The 18495-nt window shown below is 44.0% G+C and overlaps 1 protein-coding gene across 3 annotated transcripts in view; it reads right to left on the minus strand.

Annotated features, from left to right (window-relative positions):
- COL18A1 (collagen type XVIII alpha 1 chain) overlaps positions 1-18495 on the minus strand; it is a 155163-nt gene that overhangs the window by 18056 nt on the left and 118612 nt on the right. For all 3 annotated transcript variants that reach the window (XM_035124182.2, XM_035124164.2, XM_035124174.2), the window contains 19 exons: positions 17913-18022; positions 16723-16749; positions 14423-14638; positions 13499-13525; positions 12288-12350; positions 12051-12137; positions 11369-11422; positions 11061-11219; positions 9782-9844; positions 9590-9634; positions 7437-7568; positions 6285-6356; positions 5609-5635; positions 4802-4846; positions 4541-4603; positions 3811-3846; positions 2837-2926; positions 1552-1581; positions 426-452 (listed from right to left, as the gene is read on the minus strand). In XM_035124182.2, coding sequence (XP_034980073.1) covers positions 426-452; positions 1552-1581; positions 2837-2926; positions 3811-3846; positions 4541-4603; positions 4802-4846; positions 5609-5635; positions 6285-6356; positions 7437-7568; positions 9590-9634; positions 9782-9844; positions 11061-11219; positions 11369-11422; positions 12051-12137; positions 12288-12350; positions 13499-13525; positions 14423-14638; positions 16723-16749; positions 17913-18022 — 1373 coding nt within the window. The remainder of the gene's footprint in view (positions 1-425; positions 453-1551; positions 1582-2836; positions 2927-3810; positions 3847-4540; positions 4604-4801; positions 4847-5608; positions 5636-6284; positions 6357-7436; positions 7569-9589; positions 9635-9781; positions 9845-11060; positions 11220-11368; positions 11423-12050; positions 12138-12287; positions 12351-13498; positions 13526-14422; positions 14639-16722; positions 16750-17912; positions 18023-18495) is intronic.

Here is an 18495-nt window from a genome sequence, read left to right on the forward strand (position 1 = left end):
GGAAATGTGTATGAGCCCTTACACATGTGCTGCAATCTTTCTCTTGCAACAAAGGAAGCCACTGTATACTAATAAAAAAACTTTGACATGCCCTTCCTGCTCCAGCCACTGGTAAACTGCAAAGATGTACAGCAGCCGAATTCTTACAATCTGAGCACTGTGAAGCCACTGGGCCGTATTCAACCACATTTTTGCACTAGCACAAGGGGATTCTCCCTCCCTCCGTGTGCACCCTATGCTGTCCCCAAATCTGTCCTGGAGGGTTGGGAGTTCCCCCACCCGTAACAGATTTAGGGGAACACAGATGAGAGAAGAGGCAGAGATGGTTCTGTTGCACAAGGAGAAATCCTTGCACTGAAGGAATGATCTGCTTAGTGCTACATTGAACATTACCCAGTATGACTAGTACTGAGTCAACTACTTACTGGGAAGCCAGCATGCCCTTGTTTGCCCTGCAAGAAGAAACAGGGTAGCATAAATAACATATAAAATAAATAATAGTATTATCTCCAGCCCTTTGAATTTTAAAATAAATTGTTTGCACATAATCAGCCAAGCCCATATGTGTGGGTCACTATAGCTGCTCAGCCATGGTCTTGGAAACAGAGGCTGAGCCCTAACAAAGTGCATCAAATTAAGCGGTGTGGTGAGGATAACGGGGAATGTCTCATAATTCATTCTCACTCTTGCGCCAGCTTAGCTTCTGAAGCAGTTTATAAGTGGCTTTGTACATTTGTATGGATATGATACACATCAGCAATGTGAGGATCTGCAGCGCAGATGTTTTTATGCTTGATGCTTATTTATAATTGACATCTATGACAGGTGGATGTTGAGTCAGCCTCCTGAAGACCCAGAAACCAATCAGGGCTGGGTGAAGTATTATCCAATTGGGAGAGAGTAGAGAACAAAAAGTTAGAACAACAGTTAAACTGTCAGGTAAGGTTTGACTGTCAGGTAAAGATCAGGCAGGGCTTGGTTGGAGCCTAGATCGGGCTTCGAAATGGTTTAGCTGGGGATTAATCGGGTGGTTAGGGGCTTGCTAAACAAGGCAACAATATTATTCCCCTGTGGGGAAGGAAAATATCTTAGAAGGGGCTGGAAGTGATTTACTGGCTTAGTAGAACAAATGGTCATTCTAGGAGGAATCAGTTTAATCAGAAACAGGTTTAAAGTGAAGGTTTAAGTGCTTTACCTTATCAGTGAAATCAATAAGCTCTAATGCTCATCAAATACGTTTAAATAAAACTTCAGTTTTGTTTATATAGTGCCCCATCCTCTGGCTGAGGGATAAGTTTCCTTTCACAATATTAAAAATCCTTGCTGTTGGTTATGAGAAAACGCTACCACATAAAGATAATACCAGACCTCTCAAGTGTTACTGACGGGGAGTGTCTAAGTGTTCAAACACCCCAAACCAGGTCATTTTACCTCACTCCCATCTTTATTTTTTTCACTCGCTCCCATCTTAATTGAGGAAGTTTGCCACAACATCCTTCTCACAAAATCAGAGTAAGGTGATCACTAGAATAGAAATTGCTTTTTACTTACCTCTGGGCCTGGCAGAGTAGGTAAGGTTTTCTGAAAAATAATAGTGAAAGGGTATACTGTACTTAAAATGTAATCTTTATTGTATTTCCTCATATTCTTTGGCAGGGCAAACTAAAGTCTGATCCAAAGTCCAGTAAAATGCCACAAATTTCTTACCAATGACCTTGAATGGTTTATTCTTATTCCTACCATTATCCTGTCATTTCTATTAAATCAACAGTAGCTGGAGAAAATAGATGGACTTGAATTCAACATCATGCTATTACAATCGGTCAATCGGTGAAAGTATTTCAGCTTCTCTGATGGGACAATTCTCTTCTCTCCCCCCCCCCCCCGCTGGCTGGGATTCTGGGGGTTCCTCAGGGATACATCCCAAGTCCAGGAGTTCTTGTGCTGGCTCCCACTAGCACTATTATTTAATCTGACCCCATATTTTCTCAGCATGAGGACCCACTGGCTTAAAAGAGAAATTTAAACCTTGCAATCTAATACATGTCTACTCAGAAGAATGCCCAACTGAGTTCAAGGACTTCTAGACCCCTTTGCCTAAAAACTAAATGAGCAGGGAAGATTGTTACCCTATTGAAGCGAGCCACGCCAACAAGGAACACGTAGAAATTTTCCTCGAGGCAATCACCTATTGGTTCAAACCATGGTTTAGCATGAACGTGCAAGCCTACAAGCTCCCCACCAGGACACTGCAGACACTTCCCTCCTCTCAGTCATTTTGCTGCTGAGCTGCCATGACCTAAATCATGCTTTGGCTTAGTGTGTCATCTAAACTCACGGTTTTAGCTCTCCTAGACAAACCACAAGCTGTAAGTAAATCAAGAACAACCTTGGTTATAGTTCATGATCTGTCTGGAGACAGGTAATTCATGAGCTCAGGTTTGGACAACATTCGAAGCAAAGTCATGGCTTAGCTCCATGCAGCACAGTGGCAAAATGACTGGACATGAGCAAAGTCGCCATGATCTCCTCCCTAGGAGCCTGTAGGCTCACACGTTCGCACTAGTTTGCCTTAGTGTGGTGTGTGAACCAAGCCAATGTCTGCCAAGAAGGAAACTGAGAACTATCAGTCATTGAACTTCAGGGTATTAATATTTTCGTGGTCGATGCTGAACTAGAAAATACAGAAACAAATTACCCTTATAATTAGAAATAATGAAGTGATTCTGTGAGAAATGGCTTCTCTAAGGAATCGTATCATTTTGATTCACAGCATATAACATGATTTTGCAGAAGTAAGAGGAAGGGGTCAATAAAAAAGCACAAATATCCTTACATCATCACTGGGCAGGAGGATGACTTGTCCTGGAGGGCCGGGGGGTCCAGGAGGACCTGGCAGTCCTACTCCATCTTGACCTCGTTCACCCTCAAAAGAAAAGAAAGAGAACGTTTGAATGTGGTGCAGAATTCAGCAGCCAGCTTGCTCACAGGGGCAAGATAGTTTGAGCATATAACACCAATTCTGGCCTGATTGCACTGGCTGCCAATTAGTTTTTCGGCCTAATTAAAAGTGCTGGTTTTGACCTATAAAGCCTTCAACAGTTCAGGACCGCAATACCTCAAGGACTGCCTCTCCCCATATGAACCAACCCGGACGCTGCAATCATCATCTGAGGTTCTTCTTCGTGTGCTTCCTCTATATGAGGTCTGGAGGGTGGCAACACAAGAACAGGCCTTTTCTGCAGTGGCTCCTCATTTGTGGAATGTCCTCCCCAGTTAGGCTCACCTGGTGTCATCATTATATATCTTTAGATGCCAGGCAAAAACTTTCCTCTATAACCAGACCTCTGTCCTTTAACTATGGCCTTTTAAACAGGGGTGGGGTATTGTTTTCGTTTGTTACTATGGTATGTATTTCTGTGTTTTTATATTGTAAACGACCCTGTGATCCTTGGATGAAGGGCAGTATAAATAATAATAATAATAATAATAATAATAATAATAATAATAATAATAAAGTTTTTAGGGGGTGATTTGCAAAACCTCTTAACTGCACACATTCTAGCCCATTTTCTGTTTGTTTGTTAAAAGTATTTGTATACTTCAATGTCATTTTAAAAATTGAATTGGTTTACAACAGTTAAAATACAGTAACAACAAAATTTAAAACAGATCACCAGCTGACTATTAGGGAAACTGCTGCAAGCCAATCCTGGCCCGACTACACTTTACCGTAACGTGTTGTGTGTGCGCACACACACTCATACGCACACAAACAGAACTTCTCCTGAAATCCATGGGGGTACTTACTTTAGGCCCTGGGTCTCCAGCGTCACCCTTTGTCCCCTGAAATGAGAAAGATGGGGGAGACAAACACATTTTCAGGGAAGGATACAGATTTGCACAATGGAGAATTGTGTCTGGTGAAGAACTGTGTTGCAAGTGACCGCCAGTGTGGTCCAGCAGATGGAGACCTGGACAAGGATCCAGAAGATCTGGGCTGAACTCCCACACTTCAGTCATGGACTCATTGGGTGGGCTTTGGGTCACCTCACATCACTCAATCTGTTCTCCATTTACAAACAAGGAAGAAGAGTGATCCCTCTCTTGGGACTATCCCAGGGATGAGTGCAATTAATATTGTTGCATTTGAGGTGTGTGATTACTTACAGATGAGGACAACAACATTGTCACTATGTGAGGGCACACACCAGACATGGGAGATGAGAATAATACAGCTGTGTCCATGTTCAGCAGTGAGCTGCAAATTTTGTGCTTCCTGCAGGGTTTCTACCTGAGCTACACTTACATACAGAAGGCTGCATCCAACTAGGCTCTACTCAGAAGGGAGCCATCTAAATTAACAAACTAAGTCTGTTCATTTCAATTGGATACAACCTATTCATTGTTTGTAGGGGTATCTTAATTTTCCGCTTTTTACTTTTCAAAAAGAAACATTTGTAGGATATTCTTTTCTGCGAGTTCGTCAGAAAGATGCCAAGAACGAGAGAGGAATGACTGCACTGAAATTCATGCTCACCTGTGGTCCCGGGAAACCCTCTAGCCCAGGATGACCATCCAGACCTGCCAATCCAGGGTCTCCCTGCAAACAAACAAAGGAGCCTAATAAGGGATCCTAACCTTCCCCACAAATGCCACTCAGCAATCCAGTCCAGCTCCCAGTACGTAACAGAACACTACAGTACAGTAACAAAACATCTCTTAAAAACCAGCAGTCATGGTAGGGGAGGTGGAGACAAAGTTCTCCACATACTTCTCAAGCTTTATGACATGGCCTTACCTTCACTCCAGGTAAACCTGGGAGGCCAGGGCTGCCGACATCACCCTGAAAATTAACAAAAAGCAGAAGGCCTATTTTTACTGGTCACATTAAATAAAAGATGTGCTCTGTAATTTTTCTATTTTGGTTTTCCCTTTGAGTCCTAGCCCAGACTATCTTTTTGTGCTATTGATGGTGGGATGGAACTTGACAGTATGTGACACATGTGCAGCACCATCTAAACTGGACTGGTCCTGCTCTGCTAGGGCAGTTGGAGTGATGCCCCTTGCCTTTTGACAGTCCTGTTTTTGAGTCAGTATGCATCCTTTGTGAGAGCCAAGATGTTGCACCAAAATGAAGAGGTTATCCTAGTCTGAATGACAAGGGCCAGGACTAAGGAAAGCGTCGTGACAGACTCATCTTGCTGTACAATAACCCTTCCCTACCCACACCTGATTCATGCATGCCTTGCACAATATATTTGCACCAACCTGAATTCCTATACTAGTTCAACACTCTGAGTGCTTCATTGTAACAACACCACAAAACTCAGTAGTCCTCTGCCCCCTCCACCTACCACCACCCACGTTTTGCCTTATATAGTGAACTAATATGATTGGCCTGTTATGGAAAGGATCTTAATTGAGTAGGGAAGTGATTTTTAAAAAGAGAACTGGACACTAAATGGAGCAGGCAGAGAGATGGATACCTTCATTTGTGGTTGCAGTTCTGGCTTAAAACAAGCTAAGCCATACTGCCTACCAACCAACTAGTTAAATACACAGCAGAAAACAGCAACAACAAAATAGTAACAACAATAATTCTGACCTTGAGTCCTGGAAGCCCTGGTGGTCCCTATAAAAATATAAATGGTCATCAACTCATTTCTGTCAGATTTCATGACCTATAGAAGAGCACAATCTCCTCAAAGCCATATTTATACCTGTTATGCGTATTTAGCATTCATTAAGAATATCGACATACTTTTTATAGCGTAACTTAAGGTCTGCTGTTCAGATCTTAAGTATCACAGTCTACAGGCAAGGTCTGTCTTTTCAGAGTATGCCTGACACTCAGCTGTGGACTAGGACATTAACATGGCAATTAGTGGAATATGCTTGTTTCTGCAAGAGGAACAACAACAGACTGGAAGGTCTCCAGCTGGACACTGGCAACATGGAAAGCTTTTAATGCATGTCCAATACAGACCCAGGCAATAATATGCCATCATCCTGTAGATGAGGTCAGAAGATGACTTCAAAGGCTCATAACTTTCTTGTTTGGTCTGCACCCCTTAATCACAAGTGGTAGCACATGGCCACACAGTGCTGAAAGGTTAACCTCAACACTCGTAAAAAATATAAACTGATTAGCAACCCATTCCTATGCATTTTTACTCATAAATAAAGCTTGTGTTGTTCAAATCCTGCATGCCCCCAAGCAGGTGCTCGCAGTGCTGGAGTCTCTGGAGGAAGGCAATGCTGAGAAATGGAATGAGGAATACCTGTGGCCCTTCTGGTCCACGTGCTCCAGGAACAGCAGAAACCAACGGCAGCCCTGAGCCCTCCATGTCATCCTAAGAAAGAATGGATGTTGTTAGTCTCCAGGCAGAATTGTCATCAGGTAAAGCCTGTGGAGAAAAGCCCTAATCCCTTGCCATCCATTTTGCTTGAGCAAGCCAGACAAGTCCAAGTTCCCAAATACACAAGCACAGGATAGGTCCCTCTGGAAGCAACATCAAGAAATCCCAGTGAGAGGGAACACTAAGATGGTCACATCCCCAGGAGCTTCCTGTCATTGCCACCCCTCTACTCCCCTACAGGTGTTTACAAACTACATAGCAAATAATTGGCTGAGAAGTGCCACTGGACACTCAACTGTAATGTGGGTAAGGTAAAGGGACCCCTGCCAATTAAGTCTGGTGGTCGCAAACAACTCTGGGGTTGCGGCGCTCCCATGTGCCTAAAACACTTGGTTCATGCTATGGAGGTACAGAAATTGGGATTGACGGAGAAAAGCCAGTCGCTCTGGTCTTTGGGAGAGATGCAGTGGATAATTCTGACCATCTCCTGCTCCCTCAAACTACTCTACTCTTCCTTGTTGCTTCCTTTTCCTTATACCTTTCCTTCTAAAATATCTATGTGACACCACTCCGCTCTCACATCCTTCAAATCCCTCTTTTCCCAGGAAACCTTTGACTTAGACCCTTAGTCTTCATCTCCTACTGAAGCAAAGTCTCAACATAGTCACCATACATTTAAATCACCCCCCCCCCAAAGAATGCTGGGAAGGTGAGTTCAAGGGGGCTGGAAACTGTAGGTCTGTAAGCTGCAGTTCCCAGGATTCTTTGGGGCAAAAGCAATGACTGTTGAAGTGGTATGAATGTGTGGCTGTAACCTGTGTGTAACTTAATTTAATGCACATTCACCTATTTACCCTTGCCTCCACCTCTCTCTCCTCCTTTTATTGGCTTCATCCATGTTCACATTTAGTTTGAAAAGAGGAACATTTCTCTTTGTTTGGTACTCTGTTAAGCACCTCACACACTGATGGAACAACTAGTAGTAGTACAACCACGTTTTCCCAACATTTTGTACTTCTTGGGTCTTATGGAGCCCACTGTATTCAACAATGGTGTTTCAAATATGGTACTCACAAATCCAGGCCCAAAGCCTGGCCCGGGTGGGCCAGGAGGACCAGGTTGTCCTCGGGGACCCATGGGCCCAGGAAGGCCTGCCAGGCCAGTTTCACCCGGTGCTCCCGGCGACCCTGCATCTCCTTTACTGCCCTGGAAGAAAATGGGAAAGGATGTTTGAAAAGAGCAAAGAGAAGTAAAGTACAAGAGGGCCCAAAATAGCCTGGTAATAGGATATTATGCACAGTATTTCTGAAAGAAAACCTTGCAATGCTGCCTCTCTCTCGTTACATGCATTACAAACATCTGTATGTGCATCACATCCCAGAATGTCACATGCTTCTCCGTGTCCAGGGCAGCTGTTTATCAGCTCCATCTGGTACGCAGGCTGAGTCCCTACCTGCCCAGTGACTGTCTCTCCAGAGTGGTGCATGCTCTAGTTATCTCTCGCTTGGACTACTGCAATGCGCTCTACGTGGGGCTACCTTTGAAGGTGACCCGGAAACTACAACTAATCCAGAATGCGGCAGCTAGACTGGTGACTGGGAGCGGCCGCCAAGATCACATAACACCGGTCCTAAAAGACCTACATTGGCTCCCAGTACGTTTCCGAGCACAATTCAAAGTGTTGGTGTTGACCTTTAAAGCCCTAAACGGCCTCGGTCCGGTATACCTGAAGGAGCGTCTCCACCCCCATCGTTCTGCCCGGACACTGAGGTCCAGCTCCGAGGGCCTTCTGGCGGTTCCCTCATTACGAGAAGCCAAGTTACAGGGAACCAGGCAGAGGGCCTTCTCGGTAGTGGCACCCACCCTGTGGAATGCCCTCCCACTAGAGGTCAAAGAGAACAATTACCAGACCTTTAGAAGGCATCTCAAGGCAGCCCTGTTTAGGGAAGCTTTTAATGTTTGATGGATTTCTGTATTTTAGAATTTCTGTTTTTTTGGAAGCCGCCCAGAGTGGCTGGGGGAACCCGGCCAGATGGGCGGGGTATAAATAATAAATTATTATTATTATTATTATTATGCTTCTGATTTGCGCTCTGTTGTCAGATGCTCACACTGGTTGAAGTGTACAATGCCACAAGTGTTACAATGATATAAGTGTGTGCAGCTGAACAGAGGAAGCACCCTAAATTGCATAAAATGGGGGACTAACTCAGCCTGCATTTTTTTAATTTTGCAGCTGTCAAATTGCAGCTGACTTAGCATGTAGATATGCACCACACAGAACCTCTTAATGCATACAAGAGTTTATTTGCACCCTTGTACAGGAGTGGTTTCTGTAGCCCAAACTGGTGGTCTACAAACACGTTTAAGTCTTTTATATAAGCAAGTGTACTGGGGATATGTAAGGAAATCTGACGTCAGACACACTGGCTTCAGGACTGTACCCAAAGTCTGCATTTTGTTCATTATCAGGCAGAACATGTGCACTAAAAAGAGAAAGTAAATTATGGTCTATGGGAAGTGTAGCTTACGGAAAATATAGACTGCTTTTATTTTATCCCTAGATGCTATTGTCTTATCAGCGTTCAATAATACTGTAAAGGCATTCTCATCTGAAATGTTTTTAAGCTTGCTTTTAATAAAATAATGTCAAAAACCCTAAGGTTAAAGGATCTTCTTTTACATTTCTTAAGACTGCTGGGTTAATAGAAGGAGATGTGGATATATGTGTCATTTCCAGTGCCTAGGTGAGAAAAGAAACCTTACATGGCTATTTTTTTAAAATGGGACTACCACCACCAATTAGGCCAGTTCAAAGAACATGTTAGAAAACACCCAGAGCTGCATGTCGTACTGAAACAGAGGCCGCGGGTCTTTCTCCCCACAATTCCACAACATGCAGGATCACAATGTATTGTTATTCCACCTCTGCACACATATCAGACTGCATTTTTTGTGCCACACAAACACATGCGCAGAGACGTTACCTCCATTTGTTGTCTTCCCCTGTATGGGGCTCTGTAGTAGTAAGAAAGTATCTCTAACACATCAGGGGAGATAGGAAGCAGAGTGTTCTAGTTAGGTGGGGGAAAGTAAATGGAAAATAGGAAGGTTGGGAAGCAGGAAAAGAAGAATAAATGTCTAAACCACCTAGGAGAGAAGACAACCTCAGTCTTACTCTGCCCTGTCCTTGTACTGTACTGTACCCAGAAAGTGAGCTATTCTACCTTAGGTCCAGGTGCTCCTGGGAGGCCTAGTTCTCCTGGTTCTCCCTGGAAACAGCAAAGGAAAAGAAGTGTGAATTTTCTTTTCTTTTTTACTAAATCCAAGCCAGAGGCAGCCTATTTTCTCAGGCTTGCTGAGGCAGGATTACAGCTCCGTGAAAGGAACTTGCACAGCTAAGAGAGAAATATACATACACTAGCTCCATTCAGCCCAGGCTGGCCAGCTATTCCATCTTTTCCTGGAGAACCGGGAGGGCCCTGGAAAAGATCAGAAAAGGAAAGTTGCTTTAAAAGCTGCCATCAGCCAGTTTGCATCCATTAATCCCAAGCCCATTCTTTGTCAAAGGATACCGTCTCTTCCCTGTAAAAAAGAACTACATATTGTACACATCTTTGTGTACCAAAAGAATGAAAGCTATTTTCACTGGGTGCAACTTTTGCAGGAGGGTATGTGTTGGATTTTTATTGGAAAGATTGCTGTGTGTGTGTGTGTGTGTTAGTTATTATTTTATTTATTACATTTATATATCACCTTTTTCTTCCATGTACAGTAGCTCAAGCTACTCCAGATGTTGGCCCTCCAGATGTTTTAGGACTACAATTCCCATCATCCTTGACCACTGGTCCTGTTAGCTAGGGATGATGGGAGTTGTAGTCCCGAAACATCTGCAGGGCCAAGTTTGCGTATGCCTGGGTTAGGCTAAGTGATGATGATTGCCCCAAGTCACCCAGTGAGCTTCATGGCTAAGTAGGGATTCGATCCCCCACTCTCCCAGGTCCTAGTCCAATGCTCTAACCACTACATCACACTTGCTCACTGTTTCTTCACTCCAAGATGTGTCCACAAAGCACTTTTCTCCCTGTGATGCTGCGGCTGTGTGTTTATTCATAAAAGAAGCTCCATTGTTTGGAACTGTGCAGAGAAGCACCTCCCCCAAAGGAAAAGTAGGTTGTCCTGCGCTCCACAAGCTACTAGTTTAGACTGTCATACTTGCAACTCTTGGCTACAAGATTATGCAATAGTCACATCATTATATCTCATGCTTATATTTGGGGTACCATTTCAGCTTTCGGTGATGCTCACACATACATAGACCTATTTGTGACTTATACCCAAAGCAGCAGAACAGAAACCTAAAGTTCATATGCATCCAATTAACCAAGACCACGTTTCAGGTTACCTCCCTAAAAATGCTGCTAACGCAATACAGGGAGACTATAATGTGCAATAACTTGAAGGGTTTGGTAACACCTGGCAAGCTTTTACGTAGTGCACTAACTCCAGCAACCCCACAGGAGCACAACAAAGCAGCAGGCAAAGGCTCCCACCCCTATCCAAGCCTCTGGAACTGCAGTGGAAAAGTTGACAGCCAAAGCCAAAACCCCATAATACTGGGATCTGGAGCAGTTTCTGGAGACAGACTTGCATTATATCATCCTCAATTATTCATTCCCCGCATCTTCTTTAACTTACAGGAGGCCCTGGAGGTCCTGGGCTGCCATCTCTACCTGGCACTCCAGGGAGGCCAGGGGGCCCTGGAAGGTCACTGCCATCCGTCCCAATTCTTCCAGGTTGTCCTGGCAAGCCAGGTACACCAGGTGGTCCCGGGGGCCCAGGTTGTCCTCTGGGGCCCTGAAACACAACAAACAGGATTCAAAATCAGGTGTGAACATATAATATAAGAGAGCATTTGTGGTACAAGTTAACTTTTGAGGAGCATGCCATACACCACCTCCCCAGAAGAAACCCTTCTGAATGCAGCACCGCTTTTTGGTACTTACACGTAAGGTTTCCAAATCCCCTCCAAAACCAGAGCCTTCCATATCGATAAATGTCTGGAAGAAAAGCACACTGTTCTATAAGCACACCAATGAGAAAGGTGTAACTCTGGCTTCTTTGCTGTGAGTTTAACAGTTTAAGGAGTTGAGATTATCCCGAATGAGAGAGTCAGACTCAAGACATTGTGATGGGTGTTCTAATAATTGAGAAAGAAAAGTGCACACACTCTCTCACTCTCTCTCAAATTGCCTTGTATTTATTTTATTTATTATTCAATTGTTCAGCCTGCAAGGGCTCACAGCACTTCTTACAATAAAAAGCAGTACGATATTTAAGAGCAAAACAGATCATAAATACGGCAACAAAAACAGCATGAAAAATAAACTCTTAAAAGGTCTGGGCAAACAAAATGATTTTTACTGGATGTAAAAAAAAGAAAAAGAAAACACGCTCAGAAAATTAATGCATACAATAAAAAATTATGCCATGCATAGACTTGTTATTTTTTTTAAATGGAAGAGTGGTTTATAAATATTTAAATAAAGGGAGGGGGGAGAGGGAAGGGTGAAATGTGGCTTCAGAGGAAAGCAGACAGCTACACCAGACAGCTTCAACCAGGGGGGGGGGCAGTGACAAGGAGAATGGCTTCTTCCCATGCATTTATTGTGGGTATCTGGGACTCACCAACTTGTCCAGTTTTGAACTGAATCCTGGTTGCCCGGGTGGTCCGGGTGGCCCAGGAGGACCTCTTGGACCAATGCCTGCATCACCCTAGGTGAAGAGAGGAAATGACAGAGCTGAGAGCATTGGCCACACTTTCGCAAAGCAGCCACAAATGAAATCTGCTCAGAAAACACCGATGGCTGCTGAACTTGAGAGTTCAATGATACCAGAATATGCTCATGTGACGGAAACTCATACCTTTTCACCTTTCTGGCCAGGCTCTCCCAGCGTCCCAGGGAATCCTTGAGGGCCAACATCACCCTGCAAAGGAAGTAAGTCAGGGAAGTGATGACGTCTGGTTGATCCAAGAAGAGCCACACAGAAGCATCTACAACATGTTTATAAACAACAACACCCCCCCCCACACAGTTGCACATCATGCCCCATTCACATACCACGCAAGGTTTTCTTCTTGGTTACAAGCTCATGATTAATCTAGAGAAAACCACAAGCCCAGGTTCAAATGATGCTCTAAGGCAGGCATCCCCAAATTTCGGCCCTCCAGATGTTTTGGACTACAATCCCCATCATACCTGACCACTGGTTCTGTTAGCTAGGGATCATGGGAGTTGTAGGCCAAAACATCTGGAGGGCCACAGTTTGGGGGTGCCTGCTCTAAGGCCATTTGGCTAACTCAGCCCATCACAGCTGCAGATAGGTCTGTGGAGGAAGAAAGCAGCTATAAGCTCCTTCCCAATTTGGTTTAGAGTGACATGCAAACCAGACCACTGTGCAAGGCAGCTGAAAGTCACCCCAAGATGAAGTGCCTTCTGAGGAACAGCACCTGCCACCCGGGCGCTACATTAAGAAAATCTGCCTATAGAATAATAGAATTGTAGGGTTGGGAGGGACCCTGGGGGTCACATCTAGTCCAACCCCCTGCAATGCAGGAATCTCAGCTAAGCAACCATGACAGATGATAAAACCAAGTTCCTGTTGAGAAGCAGTACACACACCATGCATGCTGGTGGCTTAGTTTACAATGTTCTAACTATTTTGACGTCTCATAAACAAACATTTGTGACAAAATACCATACACAGACATGCTTGAAAGTGATGCGATAAAGTATTTCTATAAAATGTTAATACATTTACAGTAAAACATTTTTATTTTAAAATATATTTATTTATTTTTAAACTATGATCAGGTTGTTTACTGTTATGTTTACTGTTACTGTTACACAGGCACTTTGTCTGCACCAAAAAATTAAAAACCCCAAATAGGGATTTCAAGGTTCAGGAAAGAGAAACTCCAAGAACTGTAATTATTTTTCTATACTCCAAAAATAGGCAATAGAAGAGAGAAACTACTTTTTATGGAAAGCGCTAAAGTTAAATCTATTTCCCCACAACTATACCAGTTGAGGAATTTATCTTGAAAAGTTGAGGGACAAAAGAGCAGAACTTACTGGTTTTCCATCCTCACCAGGATCTCCCTAGTAAGAATAAAATGTAGGAGGTTAGCATATGCCAGACATTTTCTACAAAGTTGTAATTCAGCAGCTATCATTTCAAGCTGCCCCAAGTCCCAGGCCTACTTTTCTTGGTACCTCTTCAGCACTTACAAAGCAACTGGGTTGAGACAGCTGGAGGAACAGAGTATGCAATCAAAAAAGCAGGAGAAAATTTCCCTAAAGAGAACATTATGCAGAAAACAAACTCAATAATGTGTGAAAGATTGGTGGCTAATTTCATTACTGTACTAGTAGGGACTACATAGGTGAGAATTACTTACATTTTGAAATCTCCATTAAAAAAATACCATCTGGGAGTCTGGTACAGGGGCTCTCACCTGCAGCTCTAGAGGTGTTTTATAAATTGGCCGCACACCAGCAGTTTAGGCACTTGCTGCTTTCACAGATCACAGTAAATCAAACTTTATTATGTTTGCTATGGAATGCAGTTGGTTCGTGCTTCACTCCTCCCCTAAGATGAGCTCCCTGCTTTTGTGATACATCTCAGCTGGGGATTGTTGCTTCTTTTGCTCCAGCCCATGAAATCAAGGTTTGTTCTTGGTTTACCAATCATTATTTGTTTGAGTGAAACAAGTTACAATCCTAATCTGAACATGACACCAGAACAGGAATTGTGGTTTGTTGCTTCTGCTCCTGTTACAGAAAGAGCAAAGAAGGTGCCACCTGTCTGGTAAACCATGAACTGGTAGTTTAACTACCAAGAAACTATGGTTTGCTGTGACGTGTTGACTGGGCCATTATTTTAACAGCAAGGATTCAAAGAGAGCAAGTGGTTTGCATAGCTGAACAACCCCTTTTCCTCCGTAACACAAACCCTGCACTTGAAACCAGACGTTATCTTTTAAAAAGTTCACTTACAGGCTCTCCATCCTTTCCGGGCAAGCCATCTTTCCCAGGCAGCCCTGGTGGCCCCAGGGGTCCTGGAGGCCCAGCAACCTGCTCCACCACAGAACCGTCAGGGCGCTGCACGATGGTCCCAGGAGGGCCTGGGGGCCCAGCAGGGCCAGGAGACCCTTGGGCACCAGGCTCCCCTTTCTGTCCTTTCGAGCCTGGGTATCCAAAGCCAGCATTTCCCTAGACATGGTTGGGGGGGAGGGAGAGAGAGATGGAAAATGAAAGCAAGCAGATACTATTTCCTCATGAGAATATAGAAGTGGGCATCTGCCAGATGTGACTCACTGACCCCTCTTACTACCTGCTTTCCTCTCTTAAAAGTATTTCTCTGCTGGTATTCATGTGCTTTGGGGGGGGGGCTTCCTTTATTCCAGCCACAAATCCCTATCCTCTTCCAAATAATTGCTACTGGCAAGCTCAACACCAGCAGAGCTTTAGATAAGGAGGTATTTGGAGCAAGGATATATCCTCCCACGGCACACAATTGCCATATTGCAAATACAGATATCCATAGCGCATACAGTTATGCACACAAACAGAAAAAAACAACATATGTAATTTTCAAGGAAAGATGAGCAGTAAGTCTGATATTAATTACTGCCAAGTGCCCAGAGTCACATCCTTTCTGCCCATATGGGGCTGGTCCAGATGCTGCTTCACCATCCTGTCCAACCACCACCTTGGGTGGCAAGAGAACAGCTGCAACCCAGCTCCTTAAAGGGCCCCCACATGTGAGCAACAGGGTGAGCTGCAGTTCCATCTCCATTCCTTGGTAACTTGCAATAAGCCAAGGAACCAGGGGCGTACCCAGGATCAAAATGGGGGGGGGTGGCAAGAGAGGGGAAGAGAGAGGGAAGGAAGGAAGGAGGGAGGGAGGGAGGAAAGGTGGGTGGGAGAGAGAGAGAGAGGAGGGAGGGAGGGAGGGAGGGAGGGAGGAAAGAAAGAAAGAAAGAAAGAAAGAAAGAAAGAGAAAGAAAGAAGGAGAGAGAGAGAGAGAGAGAGAGAGAGAAGGGAGGGAGGGAGGGAGGGAGGGAGGAAGAAAGAGGGGGGAAGGAAGGATGGAGCTCCTGTCCGCCCCGCCCCCCAGCTCAGGCTGCTTCTCCCCCCCCCCATGTTCCTGTCGCTGGCTACAGACGCGGAGGGGGCGGAAACAACCCAATTTCAGGCTGCTTCTCGCCCTCCCCACATTTCTGTCGCTGGCTGCAACCGCGGAGGGGGTGAAAACAGCCCGATTTCCATAACCCGCAGCGACTTTTCCCCTTCAGTTTTCGGAGGGAAAAAGTGTGGGTTATGGTCCGTAAAATATGGTAGGGGTTTTTTTGCTTCTGGGGGGGCAGCTGCCCCCCCACCCCTCGCTGTGTACGCCCATGCAAGGAACTCTCAAAAAGGTGTGTTGGTTGCACACCATGTTCTAGAATAAGGCTGTGCATCAGCATCCTGGCTCCAGTTCTCTGTGAGTGCAGACATTACTGCATCAGAAACCACCACTCAGACCCCAAGGCACTATCTGGGCAATTGCTCATTTGGTGCGACTGAGTGTTAAGAGACCAGATGATGGTGATGGTGATGATTTTATTTGTACCCCATCCATCTGCCTGGGTTGCCACTCTGGGTGGTTTCCAACATATATAAAAACCATAATAAATTTAAAAGTTATATTCAGTAAAATATTTGCTCTGGAGTTATAACCAGTAAAATCTTTGGGATATTCACTAATTTACATAAATCTTAGGGGTGCATTACTGGAGGGATGTCATTCTGTTATAGCTAGCATCTGTTTCAATCTCTGGCATGCCTGTCTGAACCCCTAGAGAGTCACTGCCAATCCATATAGACAATACCAAGCTAGATAGACCAGTGGTCTGACTCTGTGTAAGGCACAGCTGCCTATATTTCTATATTGATGAACTTATAACTTTCATTTAAAAATACAAGTGGGGCCTGCTCCAAAGTGATGACTCCTTCTGCTCAAGGTTTCAGCCAGCCATGCCCTCTTCAGGTTACTCCATTCCATTCTTCCTCTCCACCTTGTTGTCACACACAGCTAGAGCCCTATAGGTACTAAGCACATTCAGCTCCGAGTGGGCTACTTTGTGTGTGACGGTGCTATTTTGGCTATATAATGATCCCCACTCTGAGAATGAGTTCACTATTAGTGTATAGGATAGTTACGCTCTACATTTCCTAGTAGGAATCTACCTAAATAAATTATCATCATCACATGAAGCCACTTTTAAAGCAAACAATGCAACAGCTGGGCTCACCTTAACACCCAGCTCTCCTTTTTCTCCCTGCAAAAACAAACACACACAAACACAAGGCTTTTCAGTACAGCAAAACATAGCAAAATGAGGTTGAATTCTCTGTTTTAGGAAACAAACACCCGCTGACAATCAAACTTCCTTTTGTGGCAAAGGAAATGAGTTCATGGGTCATGTCTTTGACAATGGATGAATTAACTGATATGTTTTTTCATTAACACCAGCCACACCTCACGTCCCATAAGTTACGTTTTCTACAAGACCTAAAAAAGGAAAGTTCACAGTACAGGGTTGCAAGAAGCATCTCTTTCAAAAAGGGGGAGCATTAGTGTGATGAGCATAAGAAGCCGCCTTCTTCCTGGTTCATACACTTCAATATTCACCTCTTACCACACTCTACAATCAGATAGGCTAGATTTCCCCCCAGACTGGTGTCCTCCAAATATTTCAGGCTATAGTTCCATTAGCCCCAAGCGGTGTAGCTGTACTGGCTGGGGCTGATGGGAATTGTAGTCCAAAACTCCTGGAGTGCACCAGATTGAAGAAAGCTAAAGTAGGCTTTGTGTCTTTCCACTGGGCAAGCGATTAACACTAAGAAAACTGCCCTCTGCTGTTCCAGATTTATGTCTTGAGTATAAACATGACTGAAAGATGAAAGAGAGAGCAGAAAGGTGCTGGTGGTGGGAAATGATTTCACATATTGGCAGCAGCAGAATGTGAGCAGGTGTCATAATTCTGATTATCTGTGATCCCACTTCATGGCAATACCAGGACTCGTTTGGTTCCTTCCTTCCTGAAGGCTTTTGTTTTAAAGGTTAGTGATACTCTCTCCTCCACCCATCCACAACTCATATAGATTCACGGCAGGATTTACAGCAGACCTTCTCAAGTTTGTTTGCAAACCGACCAGATTTGGTGAAGAGTCACTTCACCGCACATGAAAAAAAAAAATCACGTTTCCCCCCCTTTATTCTGAAAGAGCAAAATGTCGCTCATCCCAGCCCAACAAAATGCTCAGAAACTCCAATCACAGTGACTTCTGCAACAATGAAGGCATCCGAGAGGCGGCAAAGCTCAAGGCAGGGAGCAAGTGATGCAAAAGAGAGTGGTGGTGAGACTCTATTCCTTTAGGTATCAACAATAATAACTTTGTCCCTTTTGGATGAAAACAGAAAGGGAGAGCCACACATTACCTTTTCGCCTTTAGCACCATTTGTCAGCAGAACTTCACCAACTCCAGAGTCCCCTTTAGTGCCACGTTCACCTTTTTCACCAGGGTCCCCTTTTTCTCCTTTGACTCCAACTATGATGGAAATATAAAGATAAGCATGTATAAATTATCTGTTGTGAAGGTAATTCTGCATTTCTGCAAAATTGAGAGAATGAAAATCAGATGCTTGGCATTCAGATTCAACATGAAAATGCTGTCAGACATTAGTGGATTTATAAAGAAAGGTCTTTTTCTTCTTTATAATTCTGATGTTCATGTCCAGAGTTCTTCTGGTAAAAAGGGGTTTTATTTAGTAGTAGTATTACCTACTGACATGCATGACATTGAAAAAACTGTCCTCTTCAATAAATTAACTAAAATAATCAAATACACGAACAACTATTGGTGCCTTTCTATAACCCTCTCAACTTTAATCACAAGACCTTCCAAAGCCCCAGTCTGAAAAATCTTGGGTGATATTTAATGACAGATGTATTCAGTGCATGCTTTGAGTACAGCATGTCTTTCATACTAGGGGTGATAAATATGGCATTAAAAAGAGGTGT

This window comes from Zootoca vivipara, chromosome 1, assembly GCF_963506605.1.
Source record: "Zootoca vivipara chromosome 1, rZooViv1.1, whole genome shotgun sequence".
NCBI classification, from domain to species: Eukaryota; Metazoa; Chordata; class Lepidosauria; order Squamata; family Lacertidae; genus Zootoca; species Zootoca vivipara.